This window comes from Ips typographus, linkage group LG2 (genome assembly GCF_016097725.1).
Source record: "Ips typographus isolate SLU linkage group LG2, UJ_Ityp_2.0, whole genome shotgun sequence".
NCBI classification, from domain to species: domain Eukaryota; kingdom Metazoa; phylum Arthropoda; class Insecta; order Coleoptera; family Curculionidae; genus Ips; species Ips typographus.
Genome location: NC_138423.1, coordinates 15,987,573 through 16,003,768, shown reverse-complemented (window position 1 = coordinate 16,003,768; position 16,196 = coordinate 15,987,573). Strand labels below are relative to the sequence as shown.

The following is a 16,196-nucleotide window of genomic DNA, read 5'->3' as shown; positions in this document are numbered from 1 at the left end:
AAACTTGGTAATTACAGCATTTTTGCTGGGAGAAATATTTATTCAACGTAATGCAGAGAAGTAGTAAATAGTGCAATCAATTTGAAAAATAAAATCTAAAAGTGCTAATCTTATGTATTTAAGAATTATTGGAAAGATTGCAATGGTTTCAAAACTCGACTTTTTGTTGACAGATGTCTTTAAATTTATTGCACTTAATCAGATTTGCTTCAATATACTTAGTCATTTTCCCACAAGTTTAAGGCATTTTAGTTTTTAGATATCCGTTAAGGATATATACTTTCAATTATGGCCTAATACCAAATCAAATTTTGGGATCTGTTACCTTTTGAATTAGTGGCAAATCGTGAGAAGCAGGAAGAACTAGAAAAAATACAAAGTAGGTTAAGCTAGAAGCATTTACTAGGTCTGACGTAAAGTTGCATTATAAGGATTTCAAATCTACTGTTTTGACGTGTATATTACTACTATAAACTACCGAGTGTCTCAAAAACATTTCTGTAACTGTTTAAGTATATTTTGCCTCTTTTAAACTCCCATCATTATCATTCAGCCTAGCTGCATCCACTGCTGAACATAGGCCTCCAAGTCCAATCCAACGTCTTCGATACTATGCTGCATTCATCCAATTTGGCTCTATTCTTTTAATATCGTCGGTCCATCTTGTTGGTGGGCGACCTCTGTTCCGAAAAGCCTCTTATCGCGGTCTCCACTCCAGAATTAGCCTTGTCCATCGTCCGTCCAACATTCTCACATTCCCACATTGTTATGCGGTCAATTGAATCGGTAACTCCAGACATTCGGCGAAGTCTGATGTTAGAGACTCTGTCCCCCAATGATATGCCCAGCATTGCTCTCTCCATGGCTCTCTGTGCTACGCGATTTATGGTTTTCTTTGTTAGTGTTAAAGTTTCTGCTCCATACGTTAGCACAGGAAGCACACACTGGTTGAAGACCTTTCTCTGTAGATAGGTAGGTTGGAATGTCCGACTTTAGAGTGTTGCTTAGCTTTCCAAAAACTGCCCAACTTAAGCCGATTCTTCGCGCTATCTCCCGGGTTTGGTTGTCTCTGCCTATAAGAATTTCATCTCCCAGATGTTTATATGAGACTACTTGTTCAATATGACTTGAATCCAGGGAAATTCGTTCACTCACTACCAAGTTGGTAATAAACTGGGTCTTACTAAAGTTGATTTTTAAACCTGCCGTTTCCGAAGCATCGTTCAATCGCCTGAGCATCTCCCTCGCCTCGTCAATTCTGTCTGTAACCAAGACAATATCGTCCGCAAATCTCAGGTGGTTCAATCTCTCACCATTCATGTTTAGTCCCATATCCTCAAAATCGATCCTATCACGCTGGCAAATGCGGGTTGATAGAAGTGGAATGGGATATTGGAAAGGAAATGTTAGGATTTGGCAAGGATTGAGGGTATGACAATGGTTTGGTAAAACTTTGAAACGAAAAAATACCACTGTTACAAGTAGTATTCCTTACAAATACCATCAATTTAATATGTTCCAAATACATTCTAATAGGCGGATCGAATCGTAAATAATCCGCGAACACATCGTCTATTATCAACTGTGTAACAATGGATCTAATGTTCAGCATTTTCGTAACCGGAAGGAAATCCAGTATAAACTATATCACCGACCTCGCTGACGACAAAATGTATTACAATTTCTATTTATAATAACTTCCTCTGCAGACCCCTTTTTGGTGTTGTTCCCTTTTCATATGCAAAGTGTTTTGATATTTAAAATGTCATTTGTTAATGGCTACTTTAGATCTATTAAAGATGTCCTTATATTCTGTCCGTATGGAGGGAAAGTGTTAAGTCATAGTTTGTTAATGTGGCTTACTGTCTGAAACACCCACCGAATGGGTGTTCTACATATTTGGAGAATTAGTGAAACTGCTTGCTCATTAAAAATGTTTGCAGAATGACCGTGAAGCAGTAAAGTAAGATATCTTTGAAGCATCTCAGAATCAGTTGGAAGAATTACGCCAACAATAGATTTTTCGGTCTTACGGAAGGTCGTGCATTATTAGTTAAGAATATCAGTAATCTTAAGTGTAGGTAATCATCTATTTGGAGGTCATTTTTGAAAGCGTTTCAAACACTTTACTTTTATTACTATAAGTGTATTAGAGAGTCTAATATTAAAGAAATATGGCAAAATATGACTATCTCTATCGTAAATGCAAGTATGCGGCAACAGATATGTGACCTTGCTACATACTTATCAATCCAGTTTTTAATACATTCAATATTTACTGTGGCATTTCCTGCTTAATTGGAAAATGAACTATACATGAACAGGTTCTATAGTATGAAAAAATAAAGATTATGTAATGAATTCCAATTAGTTAAAGATGCAAGTACTGGATTACTGAAAGGTAAAAATTCATTTTTAAATATTTGCCATCTGTGAAAAGCTCCAGCGACTAAACGGTGAAACCCACAATTTACAGCAGGTGGAATAGAATATTTTAGTTTAGAAATTTCCGAATTTATTTATTAATTGACCGGTAAATTACTAGTAAATTACAAATACTGTGTTTCTGGCAGTTCAAATTTTGACACCACTTCACTCCCTAACTGTACCAAGTTTTTTAGTGTTTTTTTAGGTTATTGGATAGGAAATTTAATGAGGATTCCAAAAATGTGGTTAAAACAGTCTTTTTCTCACTCCAAGTGGGTTTTACAGGCGATTTCGTCCCAGACTGCCCTTTCAAATTGTATTTCTGGCAGTTCAAACTTTGACACTGCTTTTCTCCCTAACTGTACCAAATTTTATAGTGTTTTCAGGTTATTGGAAAGGGAATTTAATGAGGATTCCAAGAAAGTGCTTAAAACTGTCATTTTCTCACTCCAAGTAAGTTTTACAGGCAATTTGACCCTCTGTTCTTTTAAACTGTATTTTTCTAATTGTGGCATATAAAGTGACACTTGACTTTTACAGACAATTTTGTCCCTGACTGTCCTTTCAAACTGTGTTTCTGGTAAATCACACTTTGAAACCGCTTTTCTCGTTGACTGTACCAAATTTTGTAGCGTTTTTTTCAGGTTATTGGATAGGAAATTTAACGAGGATTCCAAAAATGTGGTTAAAACTGCCATTTTTCACTCCAAGCGGGTTTTACAGGCAATTTGGCCCTCACTGTTCTTTTAATCTGTGTTTTTGGCAGTTTAAACTTTGCCATCGCTTTTCCCCTTGACTGTACCAAATTTTGTAGCGCTTTTTCAGGTTATTGGATAGGAAATTTAATGGGGATTCCAAGAATGTTCTTAAAACATCATTCATCAAGTCAGTCATCAACATCAGTCATTTTCTTACTCCAAGTGGGTTTGACAAGCAATTATGTTTCTGACTATCAAACTGTGCACAAAAGAACTCAGGGTTTAGAAAAGTGGTCTTGCAGTATTCGATCAAAAACGTGTTTCTGAGATTTATGACAGTGGTCACGTGACTGCCTAGCTAAATTATCCTCCATAAACCACGTGATATATGTGATTAATGTCAAAATTGCCTAAAATATGCAAGAATCACAGTTTAACACAGTTTTCTTACAGTTACATTATTTATCATAATTTAAACATGGGATAATAAATAAAAGTGACAAATAGCTGAAATGCTATGTTACTTGTTCATAAAAAAATTATAAGATTGGAACTCATTTGGTACCAGAATCGCTTTGTCAGAAAAGTTTTACTTTATTTACAAATTATGATTTACGTCCCCATCACTAATTTTGTTTATCACTTTTTTTATTAATAATAAGTATTATTAACATTAGAAATGTAAAGTGCTACAGCTTTTTCGCTTTGCAATCAGTGTGCTGCGATTTACGCAAATGCTGCACAATTGGTTTAATATTATAACCATAAAATATTGTAGTTGGATTGTCAAAGTCAAAGTTAATACTTTTCAAGTATTGGCGTTTTAAAATAAGACATACTCCATCTGGTGATCGGTTTCGAAACAAGGTGTGAGGCATTCTAGATTCTAGATGTCATTTCTCTGTTTTGTTTACGTTTTGGATAGGAATTTAGCACTGGTTTCATAAATATGAAGTGACAGTGTCATATTATTTATAATTTTAGGTTAGGGGTTGACCGATTTAAGTTCAAATGATGCTGCGTGCTTAACTTGAAATGCCAGTATTGTGTGCTTCGAAAAAGTGTTGCTGTGGACTACAAATGGAGGGTGGTATATACAGGGACGTTTTTCTTTTTTCATCTTCAGAATTTAAATAAATGTTACTACTCTCTACCGATCGACATAATAAGGGAAACAGGTTTTTTTACATTTGACAGAAAAAAAATTATGTCCCTTTATATACCATATGTTCCTGTATGAACCACCCCATGGTATATAAAGGGACAGTAGGATAAAATTAAAGAAATTGATGCTCAAATAAATTTTTTGCTTTAACATACTAAACAATGAACTAAAATCAGTAATTCCCGGAGTTAAGTAGAGAAAAAAATTGTTGGACATTATATTTGGCAAAATCAAAGTAATGTCATATGATTTAAAGCCCGTTCTGTTCCTCCAACTAAGTTCGCCTCAGGGAGTTTACAAATAATATTGTCTTCCGTCAGACATCTTCATCTTTGATATCAGGAAACATGAAATTGTAGGTCGAGGTCTTCCTCATAAAGTTAACTTTGGTCCCACTATACACCACCAAGTTATGTCCCACTAAATACCACCGCGACCCGTCACAATAATGATCATCAAGAGGGACAAAAATTAAAACCTTTTACTCTTCTATTTATACACACCCTTAATAATGTGCAGGGAACCGCCAGCTACCCTTTCTGAAATATATTTTTACAAAAAAAAAACGCTTCATGAGACCAAAACGTAAACAATAACTTTTGGCAGGCAGAATTAGAGTAGTAACTCTCGGGCACTTACTTCCGTCGGTAAAAAGGTTACCTGACGTATGAAATTTCAGTTTTCTACTATAGAGTACAGTAAAGTTTAAAAGGTTCATTAACTTTCAACATGATGGCCCTGGAGGTTGATGTCCCAGTATACACCACTCTACCCTACTAAGTTTAGAGCGGCCCCATGCATTAGTACATAGGTAACATACGCATCGCAGAAAACAGACACCCTTTTCTATACCAATTATGTGAATGTCGTATCAAGAAAATACGCAACAACGCAATTATTATTAAATTTCTAACAAGCACGTCAAATCAGTAATAAGCGAAGCACATCAACCATCGCCATATTTCACGAGCGTAACGAAAGACAATGAAATGAAAAAGTACGTTAACAGTTGATTGAACATTACTAAAAAAGACAGTACAAAGTTTACATAACTAGCATTTCAGTTGCAATAGGTTAAAGTTTAATAACTCTTGTCTACTTTGACGTAAATTCTACTATGATACTTAATCGAGTTAATGATATAATGCTCCAATAAACCTTCGAAACATATCAAGAAATTGGCAACGGTAATCTGAAGCGAATCTTGATCTATAATTTCCGGCACAAATTTATTAAAAAACATAATGTTTTAATCCGTGTTAAGTCCAAGTTGGACCGTTACTTTTTATCTTTCTATCTACCTGTCCAATAGGAACGAACAGTCGTACATTCAACCGTTGCAAATAAACAAAAAACCGTACAATTCGCGTTTCAAAACGCTGATCAACCCATTTCTTGTTCTGTTGCTCTGGATTGGCGAATCAAGTTTGAACAGTAGTATTGTTTAATTTTTTTTAGAATTTCAAAAAAGAACAAACTAGTTCTTTGACGTCCTATTAGGCCTACGCTAACCACTGACTCGCAGACACAAAGAACAAATAATACTACCGCCAAGTTAAAAAAAAACTTTGTTTAATCACTGCACTCGCTCAAGCAAGGTCTTTTTGATAACCAGCAACTTCGAGTAATGACCTCAGATTTATTCAAAATGAATCTTATTAAAATATTTCATGGGTAAATAATTGGTATAGGCGATTGGCAAGGTGATCATCTGCGACCTTCCTCTAAACAGTGTTTCTTGTTTGCTTATAATTAGATTCGGATATGCATTTTTTTATTACAATATTCACAAAATTATGTTCAAAAATTCATTCACTTTTGTAAAAAAACTTTTTTCCAATGGCAAAAACTAGCAAAATTTACATTTATGGCTGGTTGCACTAGGTTTAGCTAAGCTATTGTGTGAGTGTGATGTGGCAGTGACAAACCTGAAGCAAAGTATCACAGTCAAATCAATACATCGGTGCAATCGGCCCTTAATTTAGCATTCGAGGGTCTTATAGACAATTAACCACTTCCATGATGCATATCCCACCATTTTAGGTAACTCTTTTGTGTTTTCTGTCCCAGGAGAAGTGGCAGTGATGACATTAACTGTGACGTCATATTGAAATTCATTTCAGCCTTAGATTAGTTCTTAAGATTTCTTTGATATTTTGTGATTGTCGGGTGGAGCGGTTCCTTCTGGTGATTTAATAAGTTTTGTTTTTGTTGAACTATACATCTAACGAGGCGCGTATGTGGTAAAAATTTCAGACCTCTCTAACCAAAGGCGTTTCTGAGATATCCAAGAAAAACAAGAGTCAATATTGACGACCTTTAGCGGCCAAATGATACAACTTAACCCTGTCCGTTCAACGTCACGTGATGGCCCCATTCATTAGCTTTTTTTTGTCATATGGTGTGTCTATACAGAATTTTTCAAATAAGCGAGTTATGGACGATTTTTTGGAAAAGTGCAACAAACTTTGACTCAAGATGGAGATTTTTGGGCCTACTATACTTACAGCGGCCATATTGGATTTTGCTGAAAGTGATCTTATTGGGGAATCTAACGAATCTAAGATCCGTTTTGCTATAGATGACACCGTTTCGGAGATGACCTTAAAAGTGTGGCTAATTTAAAAGTTTTAGGGCGTGGCACTCTTAAAAAATTATATTTTACAAATGACACTCAATGTCAAACGGTACGCTGGACAGGAAATGTCATATCTAACAAAAATTGCTTCCCATCGAGGAGTATACGTAGTAAACATTTTCGCACCCCTAACTCAAACCGTTTTCAAGATATTCATGGAAGTATCCAAAATAAAAAAAATCGATTTGGACGCGGCCAAACGGTACAACTTAGCCTGGTCCGGTTAACGTCACGTGATAGCCTCATTCATTAGCTTTCTTTTGTTATTTGGTGTTTATACAGAATGTTTCAAATAAGCAAGTTATGGAGAATTTTTTGGATAACTGCACAAAAACGTTCTTGAAAATAAGTTCTGCGTGGATTACTGGATAACCGTCGCCATTTTGATACCATTCAATTAAAACTTGGAAACATGATTCTGCTGTCAAAATGACACAAAAGAAAAACAATTGTATTTGTAATATCAAAATTACAAATACCACTGCACGAAATAAATAAAACAGAAGAAAAATTTGAGAAAACAAACGTTAAAAACTGAAAATTAATAATTTTCAAAGATGTCGCGCACAAGAATGCGTTCAAAAATATCGTCGATGCATGTCATTTGACAGTTTGTCACGTGGCACCGGTTCGTTTTTTAAATATGTTGATCAGATGACACATTATCAAATTACGCGTGTGGACTTATTTCTGAACGCGGCCCTGCGACAGCCCCGAACATTTACGAAATTAATAATTCGTCAATAAGTCAACGACATCAAATTTCCATCTCGCTCAGTTCACATAAAATAGAAAAGAAACGACAATTATTACGTCATTGCCACTAGCCCTGGGACGGACTTTACCTATCGCAAGTTGAGAAAGAAGTTTGGTTAAGTACCTGGCTCATCAGGGTATATTCTTGAAACGACAAAAGAGAGTTATTAAGACAAAGGTCTGCAGAATGTGACAGGAACCTGCCATTGTCAGCTTCTTCTATGACATTCTATGCAGAATTCCGTTCACTGCTTTCAAGAATTAGGAAGAAACCCTATCAAACAAAAGCAAGTGACAAATCACATTTAGCGAATTAATAATGTGAATTAATAATTTAGTTGTTTTTATAAACCTATACATTATTAGATACTTTCAAAATCTATACAGGGTTGTCCAGTTTTAAATGTCAATAATTCACCAATCGATAGCCCATCAAAAAAATAAGTTGACATGCATTATGTCATTTTCCTGAAGAACGCTTCCTAAGGAAGACACATACCTCCAAAGCTCAGTTAAAAAAAATCGTTTTTTGCTAGAACTGTCAGACCGTTGAACCAATTTTGATCAAATTTGCAACAAGTAATTATGAAATGAGTTGTTTAATGTGAATGACATTCTTCAAAATTGTTTAGACGCGTCGATATAGGGGGATAGTCTTTATTTTCTACGCTCACTGGATATTATTCAAAATTGATAAAAATGTCTACTTGGGTTATTGTATTTTTTACTTTAAAATGATTCAAAAGGATTCAAATTTAGTCATCTGTGAGGTTTAAGAGTTAATTTTTGACACTGAAAATAGTCAAAAAACAGGATTTTTGTATCAATGTTTACTGACGTTCAGTTTTTTAGACTACCGGGAGTGTAAAACTGAGCATTCAATTCAAACTTTTTTTTTTATTCAATTAAACACTGGCAACAGTCCGAATTTTCGAACTAATTTAATTCTAAAAATTAGTGTTCAAGACTAATATCGTAGCATTTAATGCCAAAATAGTTTAATTTTATCAATGAAAAGTCTGAAACTTTACTATAAAAAATAGTTTAAAATTCGATTTTTCAGTCTTAAAGCATAGTGAAACGTCTAGAAGTCAATTTAATACTGACAAAGCTAGCAAAGATAACCCTAAAACTCGATTTTCCAAGCTGAAAGCAGTTTTAAAGCCCTAAAAATAGTCCAAAGTACTAAGGAAATGAAAAGCAAAGTAAAAAAACTTGAAAAGTTAGTCTTCAATTCAATTTTCATGAATCTAATGTCAATATCCTGTATTTAGACTATTTTCAAGACTAAAATGTTGAAATGTATTTTCAAATTATGAAAACTTACTTCAAATGCAAATTTTAAGCTTGTGATGTCACTTTTCATTGGTTCAGAGTCACTTTTTGGTGTCCAAGTCAATTTTTAAGGTTGAATTGGTAGTCAAAAATTCTAGATAAAGTAGTTTTTCATGGATACAATTCAATTTTCAGTACTAAAGTTTTTCAACTTATCTGAAAACTATAACGACTGACTACAAAGACAGTTTTTAAGCCTCTCAAGTCAATTTTCACAGTTTCCAAGTCAATTGTCAAGGCTAGTCTTTCAATTTGTCTGAAAACTGTGAAAACTGGTTACAAAAACAATTTTTAAGCTTCTTAAGTCAATTTTCACCGTTATCAATACAAAGTTGGGTTGGGTTGGTTTTGGGTCTTTGATCTCCTAAACAAAGTTTTAAGTCAGAATTTTATAAGAGATACTTATTATGTCAAATTGAACAAGTAAAGTAAAAAAAACTGAAATTTTTAAAAAAATCCAGTGATGTAGAGAAAAAAAAATGAAAACCATCTTTCTATATTTACACCACTGGACAGTTTCGACAAACGTCATTAACATCACATAATGAGTATTAATTTCATATGTATTTGTTCTAAATTTGATTAAAATTGCTCCAGCGGTCTGACAGTTAGGACAAGAAACCGATTTTTTTAAACTGAACTTTTATGGACTGTATTTTCCTTGAGAAGCATTTTTCAGGAAAATGACTTATGTTAACTTATTTTTTGATGGGCTATCGAATGGTGAATTATTGACATTTAAAACCTGGACCACCCTGTGTAATGTATAATACCTAAGAAACGTTAATTTAAAGCTTACTAAATTAATGGAATCGCCATTAAGGTATAGAAACTACATTACTTTTGCTGACGTGAGAAGAAAGCAACGCACTTTCATACATAATCGGTCAAGCCTCGAGTTATTTAATCCGCACTTTCAAATACAAACAAGATTTATACAGCATTTTACATGAAACAGTTCATGTTGCTTCCTCTAACATGAGCATATAATACATAGTCTTTTCAATAACGGCGTTTACGATAATCCACTAGTTGTGATAAACCCTGTAATTTTCTGTAATATTTCCTAGACGCTGGTTTATGCAATCCAGCTTTGTATGTTTCATTTAAAACGTCCCGGTATGCAGACAGCAGGTGCATCATTATTACACGTCTACCTACGTACTGCTTCATAGATAGCATCCTAACACGTCTATACAAGCTAAACCTACTTAAAAAAAAAAACGTGACTCACCTTAACTCGTTTAGTCGACCGTTGTATAAAACTAGATTTTCCATCAATGAGAATATTGTCATTTATGAAGGTAACATCACAGGGACTTGGCGGTCGCGCTTCCAGAGATCTGATTAATTCATCTTCTTCCCACATATCTTGGAACTCTTTGTAGTTTGACAGGAGTGCATCTGGAAGTAGCTTGATGCCAGGTTCGTCAGGCTGAAACATTAATAGTTTATATCAGAGTTTATAGAATTTGTGTTAATAAACATAAATAAAGAAAAAAAAAACAGTTTTTGTCACTAAATGCTATTACAGAGAATGGTGGTAGAATATATTATTTTCAAGAGTTCAGACAGATAATTTTCGAAAAAAATAAGACAGTTTTGGAGGGTAAAAGCAAGAGGAGAAGCACAAGAAAATGATTTACTGGCTTGAAGTCAGTAATGAAGAAACAAGCAAGGACCCAAGTTAGAAAGTGAAATAAACGTTTATTTTCCAAGGGATGAAGGAAACTCAATGATTATGACTTTAATAACTATCAAAGAAATGGATATTTCTCGTGAAGGAAAATGTAGAGAGAGAAAGAAAAGATAAAAAGCAAGATTACATGAGAATATGTCAAGATATTTTATTAAATTTTAAAAGCAGTTCAGTGTTATAAAAGTCTAATACTAGTTAAGAGAATCTCCTGAGTAGAAAATAACTGTATAGAATTCACATCTTTCAGATACATGTCAAGAAATTACTTATTTTACGAATACTTTATTAACTATTCATTTTGTAATATCGAAAATTCTTCCTCATTTAGAGGAAATAGTACGGTCAATTAAGTTATTGTGATGCTTTATGCTTGCGGTGACACTAGGTAAATAGGTAGACGCTTCAACTACTGTAAAAATATAAATGTTTCTATAACGGTAACCTCTTACGGCATCTGGAGTCAATTAACTGAGTTGAAAGGTGCGACGTTATTGAGAACGGTCCGTTCGACATAACTTATTCCTCTTATCTGTACACAAGTTTACTTAGTTCTAAAAGCAATTTTAGAACTAATGTTGACGTTCTATACAAATTTGCTGATTCGCAAAAGCTTTTATCAAAACTCGGTGTTGCAGTTAGAAAGGATTGTAAAGAATGTGCGTTTTGGATAAACGGAATTGCAGTCACTTAAATCAGCATAAACAAAGAGTGCAATTTTAATGAATATAAAGGCATCATCAATTCGGTCGTTTCATCATGGTTTTTGCAACATGGTAACTCTGAGGAAAACGGCAAACATTACAGCTGCTTCGCAGAACAATAATATTATTGTTTTAATTTCCTATTGTGGTGTTCAGGTGTTGAACGCTTTTCTCTGTTCTTTTCAAAACAGTTTAAGCCTTGAACCGTTTGTTTATTCATTTATTGTTGTAGAATGGCGTAATGCACAAATTCGATATTGAATTGCTTGACGATTTTTAATTAAGTTAATTAATAATTTGGCATTTTACTTAATCATCATATTTTGGTACTTCACTGGCCAGTAAATAATAATTAAATCTGTAGAAAACTAAAACTTCCAACCAGTTATTTATTAGAACATTTCTATGACCCAATTCCTTTCTACATAGTCAATAACTTTTAATAAATTCTTGCAATAAAATGCTAGAATAAGGTAACCACGAGCTAAAATTTATTTAATTACGCCTTTCAGCATCTAGTCAGTAAATCATATAGAATCTTGAGATAAAACGATCATAACCAAATAAAAGATTTGTTTTGATTTGCGTTAGGCACACTTTCACGGGAAAGTTGGAAAAATATTTACCCAAGAATTTATTACTGGTTCGGTTGATTTGCCAAGGCGGATGAAATTAAAATTTAATTAAACGACCAAATTGAATTGAAAAATTAAATCTGACCTGACTTACTTACTAATTGTTTTAAATTGAAGATTAAAAGTAACTTAAAAGTGAAACGACATCCTGGGTTTTGTTTTGAAATTTTCTTAAAGAATATGTAAATGTGTCTTTTTACATTCTGAACGTATACGTACAATGAAATAATAGAATTTACTTTCTCATTACTATTTTAAATATTTATTATTCAAACACTCTCACTAAAATGCAGTTTAGAACTATTTTTGTAATGATTTAGTTTTGGTGCAATATGTTACGTCAAAAGTTGCATTGAAACTGGTGAAAAAAATCTGCACCTAAATCTGGATAATCAATTAAGCTTTCAGAGCACCAAACAATTGAATTTATTGGGAAATTCGGATTGCTTCTGCAATGTAGACTGTAACGAAATTTGGAAACTGATACATTTTACAGCGGTTAAGTATTTATTTAAATATTTATCGGTGATTGAACGCTTCAAGCGATGTGCTTTCCAATTGATTTGCAATACCCATTGAATTGTTTGGGTGACCGTTTAACGTACACTTTCACCACTCGAAAACACAATATTGTTTTATTTAGTGTCGATCGATTTAATAAGCCCAATAACAAAAGTAATTGTATCTGATTAAATTGGTTTATTCACTATTGTTTGCAGAAAAGAGTAGTAATGGGTAAATTACCGGTAAAGTAAATATTTTGTTTTATCAAGAATATTAAGAATATTTGACCGGTAAATTATTGATAAATTACAAATACTGTGTTTCTGGCGCTACAAATTTTGACTCTCGTTTTTCTCCCTGACTGTACCCAATTTTGTAGTCTTTTTTCAAGATTAATGGATAGGAAATTTAATAAGAATTCCAAAAAATGTGTTTAAAACAGAAATTTTTTTCACTCCAAATGAGTTTTATAGGAGATTTTGTACCTAACTGTCATTTCAAGCGGTTTTTTCCGGCAGTTCAAACTTTGACGCCGCTTTTCTCCTCGACTGTACCAAATTTTGTAGTTTTTTTCAGGTTATTGGATAGAACATTTAATAATATTTCCAAAAATGTGCTTAAAACAATCATTTTCTTACTGCAAGTGAGTTTTATAGGCAATTTTGTCTCGGACTGTTCTTTCAAACTCTGTTTCCAGCAGTTCAAACTTTGACACCGCTTTTCTCCCCGACTGTACCAAATGTTGTAGTTTTTTTCAGGTTATGGGATAGGACATTTAATAATGTTTCCAAAAATGTGCTTAAAACAATAATTTTCTTACTGCAAGTGAGTTTTACAGGCAATTTTCTCTCGGACTGTTCTTTCAAACTCTGTTTCCAGCAGTTTAAACTTTGACACCGCTTTTCTCCCCGACTGTACCAAATTTTGTAGTTTTTTTCAGGTTATTGGATAGGACATTTAATGATGTTTCCAAAAATGTGCTTAAAACAATCATTTTCTTACTGCAAGTGAGTTTTACAGGCAATTTTTTCTCGGACTGCTCTTTCAAACTCTGTGTCCAGCAGTTCAAACTTTGACACCGCTTTTCTCCCCGACTGTACCAAATTTTGTAGTTTTTTTCAGGTTATTGGATAGGACATTTACTGATGTTTCCAAAAATGTGCTTAAAACAATCATTTTCTTACTGCAAGTGAGTTTTACAGGCAATTTTTTCTCGGACTGTTCTTTCAAACTCTGTTTCCAGCAGTTCAAACTTTGACACCGCTTTTCTCTCCGACTGTATCAAATTTTGTAGTTTTTTCCAGGTTATTGGATAGGACATTTAATGATGTTTCCAAAAATGTGCTTAAAACAATCATTTTCTTACTGCAAGTGAGTTTTACAGGCAATTTTGTCTCGGACTGTTCTTTCAAACTCTGTTTCCAGCAGTTCAAACTTTGACACCGCTTTTCTCCCCGACTGTACCAAATTTTGTAGTTTTTTTCAGGTTATTGGATAGGACATTTAATAATGTTTCCAAAAATGTGCTTAAAACAATCATTTTCTTACTGCAAGTGAGTTTTACAGGCAATTTTCTGTCGGACTGTTCTTTCAGACTCTCTTTCCAGCAGTTCAAACTTTGACACCGCTTTTCTCCCCGACTGTACCAAATTTTGTAGTTTTTTTCAGGTTATTGGATAGGACATTTAAGCCGGATTTATAAACTTGAAGTTCGATTTGGATTTGGCGTTGGCTCTGGCGCTCAAAGATAAATCCTATAAAACTGCATAGGCCAATTTATAGTCGCCGTCGGACCTGAAGTTGGCGCTGAACCGCCGCTGGGCTGCCGCCGAACATAAACCAACTTTATCTTTCTGAGGTTGGCGCTCGTAGCAAAACCGTAGCAGCCTGCATCGACCAATAGGAATTTGTTTCTGACAACACGTGATTATGTTTTTCGGCAAAATTTGGGGTTAGGTCGTTAGGTGATTGATTGTTTATTTACATATTTACCGGTTTGTGAGTTTTGGTTTTGGTTGAAAGCAGAGGTGAGACGATGATGAGTGATTCAGAATCCCAAGGTACTTGTTTATGTCTTTTTACTAGTTTACACTGATAAAAACGCTTTGTTTTCAGCTCAGTTTCCTGTTTTGTTGGAAGAAACCGAAACTAACATAGATGTAGGTCTCCTTTTGGAGACAATCCAAAGATACGAATTTATATATAATATGGGGCACCCTGAATATAAAAATGCAAAAAAAAAGAATTTAGCATGGGAGGAGATTGCTCTTATAGTAAATCATTCTGGTAATATTATTTTTAATAGAGCAGTTTGATACAAATAGGGAAATAATCCTTTCATTTTTTAGTTGCAGAGTGTCAAAGGACTTGGAAATCCTTGAGAGACAGGTTCACTAAGGAGAGAAACAAGATGAGGTCGGGATCTGAAGCACATGAGTCTTGGGTGCATTTCAATGCTATGTCCTTTTACTCAAAATTCTCCAAACCTAGAAAGTATTTACTGATAATTTTATCAATAATCAATAAACAACAAACACACATAACCTTAAAAAGTAAAAAAATAAACACAACAAAGTGAACTGTGAAATCCAACTTCATGAATATAAATTGGTCTAAAAATTTCTGCTACGGCTACAGCGCCAGCGCCAGAGCCAACGCGAAATCCAAATCCAACTTCAAGTTTATAAATCCGGCTTTAATGATGTTTCCAAATATGTGCTTAAAACAGTCATTTTCTCTCTTCAAACGGGTTTGACAAGCAAGTTGGTTTCTGACTGTCAAACTATGCTCAAAATCTCAAAAGTTGCAAAAATCAGCGTTTAGTAAAGTTTTCTTGCAGTATTCGATACAAAAAGTGTTTCTCTCAATTTGTGACAGTTATTTTGACATTGGTCACGTGACTGCCTAGCTAAATTATTCTCCGAAAACCACGTGGTATCTGTCACTAATGTCAAAACTCTCAAAATTTTGCTAAAATTTGCAAGAATTACAGTTTAACACAGTTTTCGAAAAAAAACGTGTTTTTGAAATTTATGACAGTTATTTTGACAATTGTCAGTAAATTACTGGTAAATTACAAATGGTTTACATAATAATATCTTCAGATTTGCATCATTTTCCTCATCTCAAAAACATATTATTTTTTGTCATAATTTAAACATGAGATAATAAAGAAAAGTGACAAAAAGCTGAAAATGCTACTTTTTAGAAAAGGCCACTTACTTGTTCAAGAAAGGGTTGTAAGATTGGAACTCATTTGGTACAAGAATGACTTTGTCAGAAAAGCTTTATTCATTTATTTTATTATTGATAAACCAAAATAAATTTACTAGGCAGAAAGACCAAGTGCAGTCAATAGCCCATCAAATGGATCCACATGCAAAAAAATAAAGATTGTTTATTATATGTAATAAATTTACTGGTCAAATTGGAATTTACTGGAAATTGGTAAATTTTCCTGTCACACTAAATTTAACGTTTTATTGGAATTTTGAAACTTCTTCAGGGCTAGGGAAGAAAGTTGATGTCAAAAACCGACAATGAATCACAAATAATAACTTTAAAAAAATAATTAAAAAATTACCTCAAATTTTACACTAAAAAGCAAAAAAAACTTCCAATTTTACTTTACCTTACCG

The 16,196-nt window shown here is 33.8% G+C and overlaps 2 protein-coding genes across 4 annotated transcripts in view; one reads left to right on the top strand and one right to left on the bottom strand.

Moving 5' to 3' along the window:
- bif (protein phosphatase 1-binding protein bifocal) overlaps positions 1–16,196 on the bottom strand; it is a 42,504-nt gene that overhangs the window by 6,147 nt on the left and 20,161 nt on the right. For all 3 annotated transcript variants that reach the window (XM_081973431.1, XM_081973433.1, XM_081973432.1), the window contains one exon: positions 10,254–10,454. In XM_081973431.1, coding sequence (XP_081829557.1) covers positions 10,254–10,454 — 201 coding nt within the window. The remainder of the gene's footprint in view (positions 1–10,253; positions 10,455–16,196) is intronic.
- LOC145725588 (transcription factor Adf-1-like) lies at positions 14,297–16,082 on the top strand. Its single transcript, XM_081974387.1, has 4 exons — positions 14,297–14,618; positions 14,674–14,844; positions 14,907–15,051; positions 16,064–16,082. Exons 1-4 carry the CDS (start codon positions 14,594–14,596, stop codon positions 16,080–16,082), a joined length of 360 nt encoding a protein of 119 aa, XP_081830513.1. The 5' UTR covers positions 14,297–14,593.